This window comes from Carassius auratus, unplaced genomic scaffold (genome assembly GCF_003368295.1).
Source record: "Carassius auratus strain Wakin unplaced genomic scaffold, ASM336829v1 scaf_tig00017026, whole genome shotgun sequence".
Taxonomy (NCBI): Eukaryota; Metazoa; Chordata; class Actinopteri; order Cypriniformes; family Cyprinidae; genus Carassius; species Carassius auratus.
The window spans coordinates 458,987-478,674 of record NW_020524730.1 but is presented as its reverse complement, the minus strand read 5'-3'; the positions used below and the strand labels follow the sequence as shown (position 1 = coordinate 478,674).

The window sequence follows — 19,688 nt, the reverse complement described above, 5'->3', positions numbered from 1 at the left end:
GACACTTGTATTTCTAATATTTATGATGACCGCTACAAATGAGAGAATAAATCTGAGTGATGTGTCATATTAAGGTACTTTATTAAACTGAATCAAAGTGGCAACAAGTCAGAAATCCTTTTTCTTTTCTTTTTTCTACTTAAATATTTTCTTTTGTTACACAAGGATCTTCAGCTGAGTGATATCACTGGTCATTTTCATAGTCTGCAAGATTCTTTCTTTTGCTCTGTTCATGAACACGATTGCCCCATGTGTAGGTCAGGTACATCAGAACCATGGCTGTAAATAGAGATACAGGTTTGTAGAAAAGGTTAGTCATACACAATATCTGCTTCAATTCATAGCTATAAAAAAAAATTATATATATATAAAAAAAAAAATTTGTAGTTTTTTTTTCAGACAGAGATGACTTACGTGGTGCAACCTTGAATACAGATGTTGTGAATCGTCTCCACACATTTGGGATTCCCTTAGAAAAGTAGTTGGGGAAAGCCCTCTGCTCAAAGGGAGAAATACTGTAGGTGATCACATGCCTTATCTTGGCCAAATCTCCGAAGTGACGACCCATTATGCCAAGAAAGCTGACCTGAAAGAAATTTAATTCAAGTTTCACTTTAGTAATGTTTTAAATAAAACATTAGACAACAGTAACATTTTACTGTCAGTAACTCAATCAATAAATGTAAAGAAATTTTATATTTGAACATTAAAATCGGCTGTATACGTTTTTAATAAAGTACAATAATAAATTAAATTGTTTATTTCTTATTTTAACAACACATAACAATATTACTGGTTTTACTATATTTTGGATTACGTTATCAAATATGTTACATTAACATTTTATAGCAATACACAGACATACTAATTAACACCAACAAGTATAATATCATGAAATTGAACAAAATATTATATTTCATACATTCAAAATATAAGCAAATTAATTACAGTTGATTTACAACCAAAGTTTATTTTTATCCTCTAAAATATTGATCCAAAAACAGTATAAAGTATCTATTATAATAATTAGTATGGTTGATTCTTTGTTGGATCCATTCAATAATTGAATTAATTAAAATACATGAATTGCAACAACATTTAGCTGCTGTAAGTTACATTAACAAATCCTGGCTTATGGTTAGACTATAAGAGTGTAAAATATCAAAAGTTACATAGAAACGTCCATTCAATTCAGTAAGTGGGAACAGCATAGATTAATAAAGCAGAACAGATAAATTCTGTTTTATTTCTCACGTCCCGTGGCTAGGCTAGCAGCTTTCTGTAAGACCTTGCTTGACATTGATCTCTTTCGTACTGTTTATGTTTACACATACATTTATACTGCACAAACATACATGCAATGGCTAAATTAAGATAACGTCAACATTTTTACCTCAACAAAGATAAAAATACAAGACAAAAAACGAAAAGATTTTCAGCTCACCAACCTCACTGCTCTTTTAACACCCTTGTAGCGCTGTGTGGATTCTAACCACTTCCGGGTGAAACCTGATGTCACATCCGTTTTCTCTTGGATTCATGTTTTCTCATTGGCGCGCCGCTGTACAGTTTCCTGGATATCGAGACACGTGAAGGTCAGCATAGCTCCAGAACAGCGTATATACAATAGTCAAATAGTACCGTTCAGTGATTCTCCCTAATGGATAATCAAGGAGTCACGGCAGACCCTCAGCTGCAGCAGTTTATCGCGGTCGAGTCTCAAAAGCAGCGGTTTCAGCAGTTAGTTCATCAGATGACAGAAGTGTGCTGGGTGAGTATGTATATGTGTGTGTGTGTGTGTGTGTGTGTATATGTATATGTATATGTGTGTGTATACATTACATTTACATTTATTCATTTAGCAGACGCTTTTATCCAAAGCGACTTACAGATGAAGACAGTGGAAGCAATCAAAAACAACAAAAAGAGCAATGATATATAAGTGCTATAACAAGTCTCAGTTAGGTTAACACAGTACATGTAGCATGGGATTTTAAATAATATAATAAATAAAAAGAAAACATAGAATAAAAAAAAGATTAGAGCAAGCTCTTTAGAGGTCTTTACACACACACACACACACATATATATATATTCATACTAAATGAAAAGAAAAATAGAATACAAAAATATTAGAAAGGTAGTTAGATTTTTAAAAAAATAGAATTAGAATATTGAGTGATAAAGTTAGAGGGTCAAATAAAGATGGAAGAGATGTGTTTTAAGCCGATTCTTGAAGATGGCTAAGGACTCAGCTGCTCGGATTGAGTTGGGAAGGTCATTCCACCAGGAGGGAACATTTAATTTAAAAGTCTGTAAAAGTTACTTTGTGTTTCTTTGGGATGGCACAATCAAGCAACATTCACTTGCAGAACGCAAGCTTCTAGAGGGCACATAAGTCTGAAGTAACAAATTTAGGTAAATGGGTGCAGAGCCAGTGGTAGTTTTGTAGGCAAACATCAATGCCTTGAATTTTATGCAAGCAGCTATTGGAAGCCAGTGCAAATTGATAAACAGAGGTGTGACGTGTATTCTTTTTGGCTCATTAAAAAATTAATCTTGCTGCCACGTTCTGAATTAATTGTAAAGGTTTGATAGAATTGGCTGGAAGATCTGCCAAGAGGGCATTGCAATAGTCCAGCCTGGACAGAACAAGAGCTTGATCTTCTTGATGTTGAATAAAGTAAATCTGCAGGATCGGACAGTTTTAGCAATGTGGTCTGAGAAAGTCAGCTGATCATCAATCATAACTCCAAGGCTTCTAGCTGTTTTTGAAGGAGTTATATATGTATATATATTTTTGAAATAGTTATTTACACACACAAACACACACAAAATACCTTTATCAGGGGTTGGTAAGATACACAGCTCACCAAATTTGGATATATTTGATCAGAAATGTATAAAAAAAAAAAAGAAATTTCAATGATGGCAAATTAACATTTTCAACAGCCATTACTCCTGTCTACAGTGTCACATGATCCTTCAGATAATATATATATATATATATATATATATATATATATATATATATATATATATATATATATATATATATGTGTATGTATATATATATATATATATATATATGTATATGTGTGTGTGTGTGTGTGTGTGTGTGTCATAGGATTTAACTTTGTAATAATTGGTATGAGATTGTATCCAGTTATGTACCTCAATCCAATCCAAAATGGATGAACCAGGTTACATGCCAGGTTACAATGCATCAAGCTCATCAGTTGTGGGTTTCTTTGGAGCTTAAAGTGTTTATCTTTGCAGGAGAAGTGCATGGATAAGCCTGGCCCGAAGCTTGACTCCAGGACAGAGGTGTGTTTTGTAAACTGTGTGGAACGATTCATCGATACAAGTCAATTCATCCTCAACAGACTAGAGCAAACTCAGAGGAGTAGAGGAACTTTCTCTGAGACCATGACAGACTAGTAGAACCACAACACCGCTTCATTCGGCCACTTACTGAGGCTTTGGCATGCCAACTTGAGAACTGTGAGGCAACGGATATCAACAGGATTCAGTTAATTTCTCAAAGATAAAGTGCCTCATTTTGCTTTTTTTATTATTATTGTAAAGTCCATATATTCAAAATCCAATGGATGCATGTTCTAGTCCAATAGCAAGCCCTGTTTACCGTCACCGTCGATATTGACATTTCCCAGTGCTAAGACTTTGGTATGAATTCAAGGAAACATCATGGAACATAATGTGAAAGGTCCCTTTGTACAGATCTGATCTGGAATTGAGGAGGTGGCTCTGCTTTCACTTTCTCTTCAACCTACAGAGCAAGTCAGCACTGCATTGTCTTACTTGGAAATCTTCAAGATCTGTAGCTTATTCAGTGTGTGTTGAAATGAGGACTTGAAATAAAATGATCAAATGCCTCCTGCAGTTCAATCATACGATATGTAAAATATCATAGGAGAAAGTGGAGTTAAAGTTAGATAACACTCAAGCTCCTTAAATACTAATGAAACCTCTTTAGTGTGCTATTTATAAAAAATTATACATATATGCACCACCTCAGAGGTCTAGCTGTTACTTTAGAAAAGATAAAGAAAGAAAATCACTTTCATCAAAACTTTTAAGTGGTAGAGTATAAGTAGTCAAGCAAAGTGTATAAAAAAACAGCTTTTATTGAACAGATGAAGCTTTAAATATTAACTTAATACATTCGAGATGCTTTATATGAATGTAATCCTATGTATATTCTAAACAAGGCTGGTTTAATCATAGAATAAATAATAAAACATTGATAAAGATGATGTAAAATAGGTTTTTAAACCGTATGCTGCTACTTCAAGGTTTTTTGTATTTACAAGAAGTGAATGGGCACAGCATTATTAGTGTGAAAATATCACCAATATAAAACTAACAGATGGAATGATAGAAATAGATATAACACCGTTACCTTCTATACTAAAAAAAACAAACTAATTCAAGTACTGTCACAGTATTGTTTTGCAAAGTATGCATGTACAGTACAGTATCAAATAGTAAAGCTGTATTACCCACAAGCATTATGTGTTTTTACTGATATAATGCTAGGTATTAAATGTGCCATTGCTCCTTTTGTCTGAACTCTCAGAAAAAAAGCTCTTTGCATTTCTTTCTTTAGTCAGTTTGCTCTCATCCATAGTAGTTCTCCCATCAGTTGGCAAAGCAATATATGGTTGGTTCCAAGTTCTTTCTTGAGGTCCATGGTGCAGATAGAAAGGTAGAGAGTCCAAGCTAAAGTTGATGTCCTTGAACGCATGAAGAAGAAAAATGCCAATGATGATGGTAAGAAAGCCACTAACAGTCCCAGCAGCCCCGTCAGCTGACATTTGAAGCCACTCTTTAAACAAGATGGCTGAACAAGCCATGACGGATGTGGTGAAGAAGACATAATAAATAGGTGTAACTAAAGAAGTGTTGAAGATGTCAAGGGCCTTATTAAGGTAGCTGATCTGGATACTGATGCAGATCACAAGGCATATGAGAAGGGCCCAGAACAGCGGTTCTTTCAGAACAGCCGTTCCAGCGAACAGCTCTTTGATCCCAATGCCGAGGCCTTTCACACAGGAAACAGACAACGAACCAATCACAGAGCAGATGAGGATGTACACTAGCACATTCTTCTGACCATAGCGAGGGGCGACAAACAAGATCAGGGCCAGGCTGCTGACAACAATGCAGACAGCAAAAGCGATGAATCCTGTGATACATGCAAATGAGACAACTCTAATGAAAAACAGCACATAACTCTCAGAATGCCTACTTTGTTTGTAAGTAAGACAGAAGAATACCTGGATCTTTGAGTTTCTCTGCCATTGCTGTCAAAGAAGCAACCTCTTCCTCTTGCGGAGCGTGGAGAACCATAACTGTGGAACCAAAGATGCACAGCAAACAGCCAATTTTCCCATGAATATTCAGCCGCTCACTCAGGAAGTATGATGAAAGCACAGCACTAACAACAAAAAATAAGGTTGTATATCCAGTCAGGTTTTAGACGAATAATTAATCTTCCTGTACAACCCTAAACATTAGATTTTTTAAAAAGATATTTACACTTATTTAGCAAGGATTAATTTATTTGATGGTAAAGACATTTATAATGTTGCTAAATATTTATATTTCAAATCCTGAAAAAAAAAGACATTTTCCACTATTGATAATAATATGAAATATGAAGGAATAATCAACATTGAGACTGGTGTAACGGCTGCTGAAAATTTAGTTTTTCCATCACATTAAAAAATATATTAATATAGAAAACAGTTGTTTTGAATAGAAATATTGTTTCACAGTTTTACTGTATTTTCGATCAAATAAGAGACCCCAAATGTTGTACACTGTGGTAAATTTACCTGACCAAAACGCTCAGTGCTCCCAGAGGTGTTACTAATGTGGCAGGAGCAAATGCATATGCTGCGAAATTTGCTATCTCACCTATTCCCACTGAGAAATCATATACATGACAAAGACAAAAGATTGTGCATATTATTGACATATTCAGATATTATTCAATATTTTCAATATTTTATTACTAAGATCTAATAATCATCATACACATCTGATTAATGTCAGTATTCTGTTTATGCCTTATAATTCAGTCCCACTAATTGCAAATAAATATATAAAATGATAATGTCATACTTGATATAAGCCCTGCCCACCACAACCATTCTTTCAGGTATGCATATCCACCTTGACCTGAATAATGAAGAGAACAGACCTGATTAGACTGCACATGAAAAAAACAGTCACAATGTCAAAGGCATATATATATATATATATATATATATATATATATATATATATATATATATATATATATATATATATATTAATCAATGCAATTCAAATACTGCCTATTAAAGTATTGTGGAATGGTAGGTTACTCTGCAAATTTTACTGACCCACCTGCTCTAGTAGAGCCCTTTTTGGACAGTCGTAAGAGGCCTTTCTTTTTCAGTATGAAACTGCCACCGATGAAGATTGTCGAGCTTACAGCAAGTGCCAAACCAATGTAGAAGTTAGAGCGGTTTGGAGCATCCATCTGAATAAAGTTGTCCATTAGACAAAAGTTACAGAAGTGGATATGTCTAAAAATCTAGTGAGCTGCCTACCTAGACGGCATTTTTTGGGCATCATAAGCGCAGCTGAGTAAGCTTACAATGCCCCAATATGATATCTATGTAGACAGCACAATCTACTTTAAAGCAGCCACAGAATAGAAAAGGAAGCGATTCAGATCATGTGATTCACGCCTGCCTTTCACATCGCCAGTTCTTCTAAACAATATTTTACTGTGGACTATTTCTCTATCTACGCTACGCATTTATAACTACAGGAAATACAGAATCATAACATTTTCAAAAAGGGAAAGCAAAAAAAAAAAAAAAAAAATTGGCTCTTTTTGATCGGCTCACTTAAGCTTTCATATATTTTACGCTAGCAAGTAGTGATGTTTCATGTTTCGGCACTTATTTACTTTAACATTAAAGACTACATTAAAGACTACATTAGCAATATACATTATATGAACACTAACAATGTAAATAATTGTTAAACTGAGTTACCTTGCATTCATATCGTCCTTCGGTGTCGTTTTAGTCTCGCGTAAACAAACTTCCTGGTGACTGTACCGCGGGTTGCCAGATGCTCTTGAATAACTTCAAACATTGTCAGTCCCCTGTCTGTCTGGACATTTTGGGGATGAAACTTTTGTTTATATGGTCCCTTCTTAAACAGATGCTACTTTATAGGTTTTTGTACATGATAACTAAATTGGAATTTGGTGGAACTGTGTAAAATTTCAGGTATATAAACATCAGTTGTCTCATTTGAAAAAAATCTGCAGTTTGTAATTTAAACAACAACAGTTATGTGATAATATAAATGTTGTAACGTGGAAATATGTGTTGAGATTAGTTTGGACCAGGCTAGGAGACCAGATGAGACTATTTTAGACTTTATTTAAAGTAGAGAACTTTGAATCAAAATAATGCTGGTTAATCAAACAAGTGTTTACTGACATCAATGTTGACAAATGCATGTAATTTTAAAGGAATATTAAAAGAGAGTGACAAAAAGCAGTGGAGCCAGAGGGATATTGAGAAACCACTCTCATTTTATTCAAGACACAGCTAGATTAAAAAGTGTAGTCTCTAATTAAATAGACATCAAATGTAAACCACAGAAGAGAAGGTGAAAAAAATATTTATATATATTTACACATCAAGACTGGAAGATTTCTTCTAGATCGTACTTTGTTTTACCTACGTTTACTTGATATATATATATATATATATATATATATATATATATATATATATATATATATATATATATATATATATACTCAATAAAAAAACAATACTCAGTCATTATTTATATGTACATGTAAATTACAGTCATCGATTTGTATTTGTATTTTTGTTGCTGCTGGTTATTATGAATAATTTTAATAATATTAAAGAGCAGCTATTTAGATATGAAATTTAGGAATTTCATAATATATCAAAGGTTTAAGGAAAATTTAAGTAGAGACATGAGACATGTTACATGAGAAATCACATTCCAATCTCCTTTTTTTTCTTGTAACATTGTAAACTCATACTAATTTATTTTATTGGGTTCCTTAGATGAAAGAATGTAAGTAGGTCATTCAAAACTGATAATGATAATGATTATTGCTATTCCATACACAAGACTATTGCATCTGAGGGGCTGGGTCCTTAATGTCCTTAAATGATGCACAGTAGTTGTGTCTATTACATATTGAAAAGCAAGTCCTTGATGGTCATGACCAGATCAATGAATGTGGGCCGCTCCTCTGGTCTCTACAACAAAAAACACAAAAAGAGAGAGAGAGAGTAGGCAAACTCTTTAATTATTTGACTTTTGTCATGTTTACACTGACAACATGTTTCAACATAGTATAAAACTGTGTACCTCGTGCCAACAGATGTTCATAATGGAATAAACTTTCTCATTGGCCAGTTGTGGGCGGTAAAGCCGATGACCTGCAGTAATTTTCTCTACTATCTCTGTGTTGTTCCACCGATCATATGGCATTCTGCCCAAAGTGTATACCTCCCACATCAAAACACCTGTCAGACAAACAATATAAGAGGAAATGAAACCATGATTTTGACAGAAGGTAAAGTTCTGCTGGAAATGCAGCGGTGACGCACCAAATGCCCAGATATCTGACTTGCTGCTGAACTTGCAGAAAAGGAGGACTTCAGGAGGTGACCAGCGAACTGGAAACTTTGAACCTACGGAGCTGGTGTATTCATCATCCAGAACATACCTGCAAGAAAAGCAGTCATTTTTATATAATAAGTCAGTGTATAGTAGTAGTAAGTTGTTCAAACACTGTTCTGGGCCATGCATAAAATTACCTGGACAATCCAAAATCAGTCACTTTAATGGTTCCATTTGAGTCTACTAAACAATTCCTGGCAGCCTATGAGCAAAAAATACAAATAAATTAAAATGACACATTTTACTGGTAAAATATCTCTTCCAGTTGGCAAGGAAGATTTTTGTGTCACACAAACCAGATCTCTGTGGATGTACTGATTGGCCTCCAAGTAGGCCATGCCCTCGCTGACATCTTTACACATCTCAAGGAGCAGAATACTCGATGGGTGCTGCAGAACATCCCGTAAGTAATTCAGCAGACATCCATTGGCGAGATATTCTGTGACTATGTAGATGGGCCTTTGTTTTGTGCAGACGCCATAGAGCTGCACCAGGTTTCCGTGACACAGTTTCCTAGTGTTGTACAGCAGAAAATAATAAATTATAGACATAAACATGATTGAAACAAATCAGAAATACAGTAAAAATGTAGTAATATTGTGAAATATTACAACAGTTTACTAACATTTCTGTTTGAATGTATTTTAAAATGTTGTGGCAAGGTTGAATTATCGGCAGCCATTCCTAAAGTCTTCAGTGTCACATAATCCTTCAAAAATCCTTCTAATATTAATTAATCTAATAATTTGGTGCCCAAGAAACACTTCTTATTATGATCAATGCTGAAAAAAAGTCATGCTACCCAATTTGTGGAAACCATGGCTCAATGTTTCAGGATTATTTGATGAATAGAAAGGTCAAAAGATCAGCATTTATGTGAACACTTCCTGTTTTTTTTTTGTTTTGTTTTTTTTACTGACACTTTTTTTTTCAACAATAGTGTATACTTACATCATGACCTTGGCCTCTTCGATGAAGTCATCTTCTGACATTGAGCCCTCTTTAACCATTTTGATGGCCACGTCATGACGGCCTTGCCATTTACCATATTTTACCACTCCAAACTGACCATTACCAAGCTCTCTGATAAATGTTAGCTGACGAGGATCGATCTCCCAACTTCCTGTAATGAAAAGTAGGAGACGAGGGCAATTTTAGCACACACTTTTAATCAAACCCATTTAGAGGGAACTGCCAGAAGCATACAGGCAAATATTTGCATTAAAATTTTTACATATGTGCATTTGGCAGATGCATTTATCACAAAACAACTTACACTGCATTCAAGGTATGCATTTTATCAGTTCATGCATTCCCTGGGAATCGAACCCATGATCATGACCAAACCCATGACAATTATAAACTCACCATAACCCAGACCAGCCGTACAGGGAGCATTCCGAGCCCGATCTGACACAATGTATTTTAGTCTGCTCACCAGACCTGAAACATATTTGATTTAATGAAATACTTTCACACCCATTTTACAGCCATTGTGTATTCACATGCAATCGGTTAAGGTGAGATTTACCTGCTGCATTATGCTGGTGGTAATTAATAAGTTCTGGGATACTGCTGAAATTGTGCTTCTCCGCTAAATAGAACTGGCCTTCTGCGGTGACGCATATGTTGTAGTGTCTGCAGCTGCCAGCAGTCTCCCTGGAGAGAGACAAGAAATGAAGTTCTCACAATAACTTAGGTTTCAATTGATATCTTCAATTGGTCTCACAGAAAACTTGAGAGACGAACAACACAGTGCCGTGACAATTTACACAGTGGGAAACCTGACCTGATAGGACTTATTCTAGTTTTGCATAGAGATTTACATCTCTCTTCCGTAGGGTCAGTTTTCCACTTTCATTTTGATAAGTTAACTGTGAAACAAATGTATAACTTGATCAGACTCACCCACCAGCCTTGGTGAACACAGAGACAGTGTATTTTCCAGTGAATCTGCCAGAGTCTCTCACCAAAAAACCACCATCTTTATTCTATTGTATATTAAACAGATATATAGAGTTAATTCAGGTCGGAAGTGTCAAAAATCATATATATATATATATATATATATATATATATATATATATATATATATATATATATATATATATATACACACACACACACACACACAGACACACAAAGTAACATAGATGCTTTTTTATAATCAAAGTGTTTATATACAGATTTTTATTTATTTATTTGTTTTGTGGATAAATTACATTGGGATTACAACCATGGCTCTATACTTACTTCTGTTCTCAGCAAATTCTCTGCCTGGCTGCGGTTTATGTTCTTACAGTACCAACTACAAGATAGAAAAACTGTTAAAATGTGGTTGAACTGTTTCTAAGGTTTAAAAAGTGTTCACCTCCTCAAAATAGCATAGACAGTAGTTGTCCATAATCTTGAATGAATACTTACTCATATTTCTCCAATCCGTTTAAGGCCTGAGCAATGTAGTTACTTGGGATGTATCCTTCATTTCTGTAAACAGTATAGGATATCAGTAATGCTTTTCATATCTGAAAGAACACAGCCCTGATTGCACAGCTAGTTCCACGTGACTAACTTTCGCCCACAGCCTCTAAAAGTTTCCCCAGATATGCAAATAATTCAACTTTGTTTTTATCAAATACATTCTCCAGTTGCACATTTAGACTATCTTAATGTCTACAATATATAGATCAAGCATTACTAATCATATGCTTAATCATTTTGCAGTCTCTTACCCATATTTATCTCTAGCTTTAAACCAATTGGGATCGCTGATTTCTAAGAGTGTGTATTCCTCATCCTTTCTCAGCTCCAAGTCTTGGGGAGTCATTGGTGCATACTCATATTCAGCTACAACAGTCATGCCCACACTGAAGTCTGGTGTGATCATGGGAGGCTGGGGGGGCAGAGGCCTGGGCGGCTTTTCCTAAAGCAGGAGAGTAACATAGATCAGTTTGACAGAGTAAATCGGATGGTATGTGATGCATATATTGTCAGGGATTGGATAGATTGGTAACTGACCTCCTCGGGTGTTGGTGGGAGAGGCTTCCTGAAATCACGATTCTTCGACCCCCTTTTGGAAAACCCTTTGAAGAAGGGTAAGAGACATTTATTGAAGAAATGCAAATGCTTTTTAAGTAGCATTAACTCTCAATACTGTGCCATACATAAGTGTTGAAATGATGAAGTAATGATACCTTTGTTGAATAGCGATGGAAATTTTAAAGAATCATGTGCCATTAACAATACTTTTTGCCCGTTTAGAGAATATATGTTTGAAAGAAAGACAATTCCATTTTGCAAAATGATGATGTTAATAAATACACTTTAGAAAAAACACACACAAAGCATACAGGTTTGGAGGGTGAGTAAATCGAGACTACCCCTTTAACTATAGATTAAAACAAAAACAAACCACAAAAATGTAGTAACATACTTAATACATAATACAACTCACAAAACACAGTAAAGTCCATTGTCAAAAAAGAACCGATTCATCAAAGTAATTTGTCCAGGAAACAGACTACGCAGATTGCAGTTATTATTTTTGAATCGCTTAAAAGAACCGACTCACACAGCTCACCAGACCCATCCATTCAGAAGTTAGTCCAAATTTGTTATATGTTTTTGAATCACCAAGAATAATTAGCTTGCAAGAGTCATTCATTAGGAATCGGAATGGACTGGTCACGCTGAGAAGTTTTTCTTTGTAGCTATATTCAGTGTGTGTTCCATCAAACATATATTGGAGGTAACAATGTGAGAGAACGTATGACATTTCAGAAAACTCAAATAATGAGAACGGAAATGAAAGGAACCAAATTTATTTTCACACTTAATATAACAGACCTCCATTTTTGGCCTCCAGCACCATGCAGCCCATTGCCTGCTTCATCTCCTGCTGGCAACACTTCCATATCCCATCCTCCCAGAAGCACGGGTGATACTTCTGCATAAGGTCCTTGTTGGATTGCACCACTTAAAGACAGGTACATTGGAAGTAATTTACATTGAATCATCACTTTGTTTTGCATAGGACTTGTATGGTGTGTTATGGGAAGCATTTATACTTGTCTTCTTATCTTTCCTATAATGTTAGCCCACATACAGTAGGCTTGTTAATTTGAATGGAATTTGTGATAATGACTTAAAACACATACTGACCATTTTTTAACTCGTTTATCCATTGCTTGCGAATTTGATCTGACTTAGCAAATACATAAAGAGGACCTTCATCATAGATTATCTGTGAGAGGGAAGAAAAATACATCACAATACAACGCTATATATGACGTTGGCCTATATATGGATCAACTTTTGCATTTCAAAGTAATCTACTATTGCCAAATGTTTCCTCTTTCTTTTGAAGTTTCATTTATTGGACAGTTTACAGTTTCTTTTTAGTGCAATTTTTGAAAGTTGCGAAGTTTGAACATATTTTCAATGCAAGTAATGTTATGTAAAGATTTATAAATACATATAGCTCACAATTTAAAAGTGTTAATTGTTTGAGAAACTGAAAACCACACATTTTTACTGTTTGATGTATTCATTTGCTGGTGCCCTTTCTTTTTGACAGTTGTCTTAGGATGGAAAACTCAAAGTAAAAAACAATATACGGTGCTTTTATCAGTCTGACAGTTTTACAGTGCCAGCACCTGTTTGTTAACATTTTTATAAGTTTTGTTGTTCCTTTGATTTTAGACTTTGAAGAGGAAAGGTTTCACTTCTGCTTCATTACTCTCAGCTTCTTTTCATGGTTGAAAGCCTGAGCAGTTTCTTCTTGCACTCTATCAGCCCAATCAGACATATTTCTACTAGCCTAAGTGATCTTGTTAGCCTATACTTACTAGTCAGCTAACGTTGAAACTTAGATACAGAGACACAGACTTCACTTCAACTTCACTTCAGCTCAACTTGAAAACTAAGACATGATGATGTACTGTACAATATATTAATAAGAGAAGTGGAAGTAACATGATAACTGTAAATACTGTACACCAACAATGCATAATAAATTGTTTAGAATTTTTCAAAAAGATCAAAGTTGAGTGTGTTCCCATTGAATTGGTGGAGAGGTATGATTTTGCTGAGACCCACCTGAAATGGATAAAGTCGGTCAGGAGGTGCGCTGTCTTCTGGTAAAACAACCTCCACACATCTGATCTTTTCAGTGTCCACATAACCTTTCAGGCCTTTCCTCTTCTAAACAGTCAGTAGGAGGATTATGTTATTAAAAGATGAAAATCACAAAATATTGGAAAAAACTTGTAAAGTATTGGAAATAACTTGCAATAGTAGTTTATATATATTAAAGGGTTAGTTTACCCAATAATCAAAATTATGTCATTAATAACTCACCCTCATGTTGTTTATCTTCGGAACACAGTTTTTAAGATATTTTAGATTTAGTCTGAGAGCTCTCAGTCCCTCCATTGAAGCTGTGTGTACGGTATACTGTCCATGTCCAGAAAGGTAAGAAAACATCATCAAAGTAGTCCATGTGACATCATAGGGTCAGTTAAAAAAATTTGAATCATTGAAAATACATTTTGGTCTAAAAATAGCAAAAACTATGACTTTATTCAGTATTGTTTTCTCTTCCGGTCTGTTGTGAGATTTTAAAACACATCCAATTTAGAGATATCCGGTTCGCAAACGAATCACTCGATGTAACCGGATCTTCTTGAACCAGTTCACCAAATCGAACTGAATCGTTTGAAACGGTTCACGTCTCCAATACGCATTAATCCACAAATGAATGAAGCTGTTAATTTTTTTTATGTGTAATGTGTAAAATAAACCAATATCCCGGAATAATTCATTTACTCAAACTGTACACTGACTGAATTGCTGTGAAGAGAGAACTGAAGATGAACACCGAGCTGAGCCAGATAACGACCAAAGACTGACTCGTTCTCGAGTCAAGAACCGTTTCTGTCAGACGTGTCTGATGCGAGAACCGTGGAGCTGATGATACTGCGCATGTGTGATTCAGCGTGAAGCAGACCGACACACAGAGCGTCTGAACTGAACTGATTCTTTTGGCGATTGATTCTGAACTGATTCTGTGCTATTGTTATGAGCGCGGGTAAACCGAAGGCTTGAATCAAGGGCAATCATCTCAAATGACATCATTACGTTGAGCGCAAAAGAACCGGTAAACCGTTTTCTTCAACCGGTTTATTGAATCGAACTGTCCGAAGAGCTACTGGTGATCCGAAAACCGATGCAACCGGTTCTTGACTCGAGAACGAGTCACCCTATTGTACGTTATCTAGCTTGGCTCGTTGTTCATCTTCATTTCTCTCTTCACAGCAGTTCAGTCAGTGTACTGTTTGAGTACATGCATTGCTCAGGGATATTGGTTTGTTTGAACTCAGAGGGAGTGTCAGCCACATTAAAAAAGTTAACAGCTTAAGACATTTGTGGATTAATGATTATTGGAGACGCGAAACGTTTTTAAACGATTCAGTTCGATTTGGTGAACTGGTTCAAGAAGATCCGGTTACATCGAATGATTCGTTCGCGAACAGGATATCACTAAATCGCATGTGTTTTGAAATCTCACAACAGACCGGAAGAGAAGACAATACTGAATAAAGTCGTAGTATTTGCCATTTTTGGACCAATTTTTTTTTTCAATGCTTCAAAAAATTCCAACTGACCCTCTGATGTCACATGGACTACTTTGATGATGTTTTTCTTACCTTTCTGGACATGGACAGTATACCGTACACACAGCTTCAATGGAGGGACTGAGAGCTCTCGGACTAAATCTAAAATATCTTAAACTGTGTTCCGAAGATGAACGGAGGTCTTACGGGTTTGGAACGACATGAGGGTGAGTTATTAATGACAGTATTTTGATTTTTGGGTGAACTAACCCTTTAAAGTAATGATGTAACACGGAGCAACAGATCTTTTCTTTGTATTGTGATGTACATTTGGGTGAAGTGGATTATCAGAGAAAAAAAAACAGTAGGACGGGGACTTTATTCTATCCATCAGGTTTTGATTGGACAGATGCAGATCTAAATGAGAGCTTGCAGTTGATTGTAGGAAATGGGCAGGGTTTAAGTAGATACATTTTTTTGAGAAATTAGAAACACATGCATGGCCAAATTATTCATTATAAATTCAATAAAATACATTTAGACAATAGGGTGAATTTCTAATACATGCCGACTTTAATGAATGCCTGCATCTATGTTATTTACCCAACATCTACTGTTAAGCTAAGAAAATGTCAAATTCATTCATACCCCTTTTTCAGCATCATAGTCGTAGTAGGATATCTTGTCCTGCGTGAGTACAAACAGCCTTTCTTTGAAGTTTAAAGGTGAGGTCTTCTTTTTCTGCTGGGACCGTTTTACAAAAATCTCCTCCAGAATGCTGTCTGGCATGTTCTTTTTTATCTGATGTGTACTAGAAGACAACCTTACATGTTAAACATGTTACATGTTTGATTTTGTTAGTTAACTTTGAGTGACTGGTTCGGGACTGAACTCTACATTGATATTGTTAAATATGGCATTCCTCTTTATGTTTAAAAAAAAAGCTGAAGGGAAATGATTTTTATATCCCCTGTAGTAAAACCAACTTCTATATCGAAATGTTAGTATCTAATGGTAGCGTGTTATGCTACATCCAGTTTTCCAACAGGTCTGATCTGGTCTAATGCTGAATATGGATCCATGCGGCTTTGCCTGATTAGGAATGGTTTGCATGAGTCCTGCTGTCAGTGTCAATGACGTCCTTTGTTGCCAATGTTTCCTCCTGTAGATCATCTGTTTCCTTTGAACACTTCTTCCTGCTCTTGTATATGATGTGAACCCACAACCTCACTCACCCTTTCTCTGCATATTAGCATCTCCCCATGTATCTTCACTATTTACATACCAAAACTGAATGTTCAAATCTTACTACCGAAAAGGCCTTAAAGGCCAAGGGGCCAAACGAACAATATCTTATCCAATAATGATACTGTAGGTTGAAATATATATGTAAACAATATTAAAAAAAAAGAAAAAAAATTTGGCCAAACAACACAAGGCCCCCACTGAATCCAGATAATTTATGAGAAAGAATGTGTTGAAGGGAAAAAAAAAAACATTTGTTAATCATTTAATGACTTTGTCAATGAATACGGCTTTTAGGTTTGTCTCTACAATACAAACCTAATGTAACTTCACACATTTACATGAATCAGTAAAGATTAGCTTACTAGGTTCCCTGTTTTTTGCTCAATATCTTCTTAATATACAAATACCTTTCTTGTATTCTGATTAAAATGTAAATATTAAAATACACGTTTTACTCCAGAGAAGCATTTGCTTAAGTTACCTGTATCTCAGTGTCCTTTAAAACACCATCTCAGTTAGTTCTGTTCCTCTTTACTTTCAGTGCCTCCGCAATAAGCTTCTCTCACATAGTCATTAAATGCTGAGTCGTCTGTGTTCTGTGGTAGAGAAACTGAACAGCCTATTTTAAACACCATGCAAGCATTTCCTGGTTTCTTCTTCTGCTACCAATGCCACTTGTGAACACCTTTAATAGCTTGTCGCAAAAAGTTCAACATGAAAACTGTGACAAGTATTAACATTATTGGCACAGTATGTTGCGACTGTCACTACCGTTTTAAACGTACACTTTTAAACACCAGGATGATAATGGTGTGGCTGTGGTATATCAGGACTGTTTTAGCAGCCTTGTTTACCATGAAAGCTCGACAGCTCATTCAAAGGGTAATGACTTATAAGACTTGACACAGGGAAGTTGCATCAATGTTGTACTGTGAGACAAAGGAAGGGGAAACACAGTTCGTATCGGCATCAGTAAGCAGTACGAGTCAGAAAATTACTGTTAAGGTTGTCTCTGTTTCACATCAGGGTTTCTTTCCAGGCAGATGTTGCACAAATGTAACAATTTGTTGATATATCAAATACTACCATAATGAAGAGCAAAACTTCCTATGATACTTAGTGGCAGGGCAGGTAGGTCTAAACCTTAGGCCAAATCGTAAAACATGTGGGTGTGACTGTTTTAAGCATGAAATAACTCATGCACACCCATTAATATACTCCCTGTGGTTAACAGATTATATAGTTGCTTAAATATTTGACTATTTGTGTTCATTGAAAGTAATGTTGAGCAACTGGAACCTTCTAGAGTGTCCTGTGTCTGTGTAAGGTTCCTGGATGATAATTATGTGAGTATCACTCATGTTTGGAGGTAGTGAACTCGGCAAAAGTTAGTCTGCCGCGTTAGACCACAATTTATCTATACCTCTGTGGTTTCTTACAAATGCATTTTTTTTCTCACTTGGCTAATATAAAGTCAAATGCAACAGTGCAAATATGTATTTCAGTATTTTAAGCAATATAATTCTTATTTTTAATTGTGCATAAGTTTTAACAAAGGAAAATCTAGAATAATATTTTCAACTTTAGTGTCAAACAGGAGTTAGCCTCCTAAATGCCACAGATGATGAGGAATATTACAGTAAATGTTATTCGATGGAATTTGAATTTGCATTACTTCACTGGGATCCACCAAAATGGACTCTTTTCATTGTGTGATGTACAAATGCAAAGCACTTTTTTCTGATTGTATCTTGTTGTGCATCCAGTCTTACAAACGTGATGTATACAAAGGTGTGTGTAGGAGTATGGACATTTGTTTAAATGTTTATACATGATCCAGTGTTAAAACAGGACTATAATCACCATAAACACTGAAGAGGACAGTTCCCTCAAATTATCAGAATATTTATTGTTAAATATGAGTTTTTAATGTCAGATTTCAAAACTTTTAAATGTATTCCATACATATCTTCCATGTTAGGTTACAATTCTAAAACACTGAACATTCTGGCTGAAAGAGGTGACATTGCTGCAGAATGTGTCTCGAAACTGAAAACTGTCTTATTCTTGTTCTTTTTGAAGCATCTGCTACATGAACTATAAATGCACTCTATATGTGACACTATTGAGTAAGTTAAATGAAAGTGTGAAGTAGACTACCCAGTGGAGAGGACAGTTTTCATGTGCAAATAGTTTCACTGTATGTTCATTATAAATTAATGCATATACACATAGACCTTTATTTCTCCCTTCTATGAGCCAGATTTGTATTTAGCATCAATCTAATCCAGTACAGCACTTTATGCAATTTATTAACAAATAATTAGTCATTTTATTGTAATAATCATATATTATTTTACTTATGCATTCTTATTTTTGTACATACATGTCTTTATGTTTGCTATTGTTAATATAACGTTGTCTATTTTGTGTTGTTCGTAGATAGTTTTACAAAATTTAATAAAAATAAAATGTCAAATGTTGGCATATTGATTTACCTGCATAACTGTAAATCAGGATGGCAAAACCGCATTTGTACAGACCAGAAACAGGAGCTTAAATTGATTAGTTTAGCCATTTATCATGGAGTCTCTCTTTCTCACTGTCACATTGTTAAAATCTCTATATAGCATGTTCCCATCTAGTAAATAACTTAAATTGTTTGCTTCATTTTGTCCCTTTGTATCTTTTAAGCAACAGCATTATTCTACATCACAGCTAATGGCAAATTACACTCTTAGTCCTTGACAGGGGATCCCCAGTCTTAAGTTATTAAAGAAATCTTACCTGAGGTCTGTTTCTTTCCGCTGTGACCTGGCACCACGATGAAACCAGTCTGACTGAGTGCAGGCTATTAAATTGTACTGTGAATGTGCTCAGCAGTGGTCAAAGCTCCACCCAACCACAGGACTCTTGTTACTCAGTTCCCCTTTTGCTTCCTGCTCATTTTCATACTGTCGTTCATGCATAGCTACTGTTAACAGTTTCACGCAACCTGGTAATACTCACATTTGCTGCCTGCAACTGACCTATTCTTACAGGTCAGTTTGGTATATTGTT

The 19,688-nt window shown here is 35.4% G+C and overlaps 4 protein-coding genes across 6 annotated transcripts; 1 reads left to right on the top strand and 3 right to left on the bottom strand.

The window, feature by feature from the left end:
- Positions 1-57: 57 nt before the first annotated feature.
- LOC113075395 (cytochrome b-c1 complex subunit 8-like) lies at positions 58-1,576 on the bottom strand. The gene is made up of 3 exons (XM_026248115.1): positions 1,449-1,576; positions 415-586; positions 58-279 (listed from the first exon to the last, which is right to left on the bottom strand). Exons 2-3 carry the CDS (start codon positions 566-568, stop codon positions 185-187), a joined length of 249 nt encoding a protein of 82 aa, XP_026103900.1. The 5' UTR covers positions 569-586; positions 1,449-1,576; the 3' UTR covers positions 58-184.
- A 52-nt stretch (positions 1,577-1,628) lies between these two features.
- On the top strand, positions 1,629-3,896 carry LOC113075394 (mitochondrial import inner membrane translocase subunit Tim8 A-like). Its single transcript, XM_026248114.1, has 2 exons — positions 1,629-1,771; positions 3,280-3,896. The coding sequence occupies exons 1-2, from the start codon at positions 1,661-1,663 to the stop codon at positions 3,439-3,441; spliced, it is 273 nt and encodes a 90-aa protein (XP_026103899.1). The 5' UTR covers positions 1,629-1,660; the 3' UTR covers positions 3,442-3,896.
- Positions 3,897-4,128: 232 nt separating this feature from the next.
- On the bottom strand, positions 4,129-7,177 carry LOC113075393 (magnesium transporter NIPA2-like). The gene is made up of 6 exons (XM_026248112.1): positions 7,077-7,177; positions 6,418-6,553; positions 6,151-6,207; positions 5,862-5,952; positions 5,301-5,461; positions 4,129-5,209 (listed from the first exon to the last, which is right to left on the bottom strand). The coding sequence occupies exons 2-6, from the start codon at positions 6,551-6,553 to the stop codon at positions 4,557-4,559; spliced, it is 1,098 nt and encodes a 365-aa protein (XP_026103897.1). The 5' UTR covers positions 7,077-7,177; the 3' UTR covers positions 4,129-4,556.
- Positions 7,178-7,908: 731 nt separating this feature from the next.
- Positions 7,909-19,492, bottom strand: LOC113075391 (tyrosine-protein kinase BTK-like). Of its 3 annotated transcripts, none has more exons than XM_026248106.1 (18): positions 17,110-19,478; positions 16,029-16,191; positions 13,864-13,968; positions 12,928-13,009; positions 12,613-12,741; positions 11,785-11,849; positions 11,499-11,689; positions 11,191-11,253; positions 11,020-11,074; positions 10,675-10,757; positions 10,298-10,425; positions 10,135-10,209; positions 9,718-9,889; positions 9,063-9,279; positions 8,904-8,968; positions 8,694-8,812; positions 8,452-8,609; positions 7,909-8,339 (listed from the first exon to the last, which is right to left on the bottom strand). In XM_026248106.1, the coding sequence occupies exons 2-18, from the start codon at positions 16,167-16,169 to the stop codon at positions 8,271-8,273; spliced, it is 1,917 nt and encodes a 638-aa protein (XP_026103891.1). In that variant the 5' UTR covers positions 16,170-16,191; positions 17,110-19,478; the 3' UTR covers positions 7,909-8,270. The 3 variants fall into 3 exon arrangements, with proteins under 3 accessions (XP_026103891.1, XP_026103892.1, XP_026103893.1); XM_026248107.1 differs by having other exon boundaries at positions 16,029-17,238; positions 19,416-19,472; XM_026248108.1 differs by having other exon boundaries at positions 7,910-8,339; positions 19,416-19,492.
- Positions 19,493-19,688: the final 196 nt, after the last annotated feature.

Excerpts from the sequence above, each read along its gene's own strand:
- LOC113075395 (XM_026248115.1), bottom strand. The coding sequence starts at position 568 with ATGGGTCGTCACTTCGGAGATTTGGCCAAGATAAGGCATGTGATCACC. Across the intron at positions 280-414 it reads TGTATTCAAGGTTGCACCAC|CCATGGTTCTGATGTACCTG; the intron begins GTAAGTCATCTC and ends CTCTATTTACAG.
- LOC113075393 (XM_026248112.1), bottom strand. The coding sequence starts at position 6,553 with ATGGATGCTCCAAACCGCTCTAACTTCTACATTGGTTTGGCACTTGCT. Across the intron at positions 5,953-6,150 it reads GTGGGCAGGGCTTATATCAA|TGGGAATAGGTGAGATAGCA; the intron begins GTATGACATTAT and ends ATGATTTCTCAG. Across the intron at positions 5,462-5,861 it reads GCACTGAGCGTTTTGGTCAG|TGCTGTGCTTTCATCATACT; the intron begins GTAAATTTACCA and ends TTTTGTTGTTAG.
- LOC113075394 (XM_026248114.1), top strand. The coding sequence starts at position 1,661 with ATGGATAATCAAGGAGTCACGGCAGACCCTCAGCTGCAGCAGTTTATC. Across the intron at positions 1,772-3,279 it reads AGATGACAGAAGTGTGCTGG|GAGAAGTGCATGGATAAGCC; the intron begins GTGAGTATGTAT and ends TTATCTTTGCAG.
- LOC113075391 (XM_026248108.1), bottom strand. The coding sequence starts at position 16,169 with ATGCCAGACAGCATTCTGGAGGAGATTTTTGTAAAACGGTCCCAGCAG. Across the intron at positions 11,850-12,612 it reads GCTGGAGGCCAAAAATGGAG|GGTTTTCCAAAAGGGGGTCG; the intron begins GTCTGTTATATT and ends CCTTCTTCAAAG. Across the intron at positions 8,610-8,693 it reads GTCAGATATCTGGGCATTTG|GTGTTTTGATGTGGGAGGTA; the intron begins GTGCGTCACCGC and ends TTTGTCTGACAG.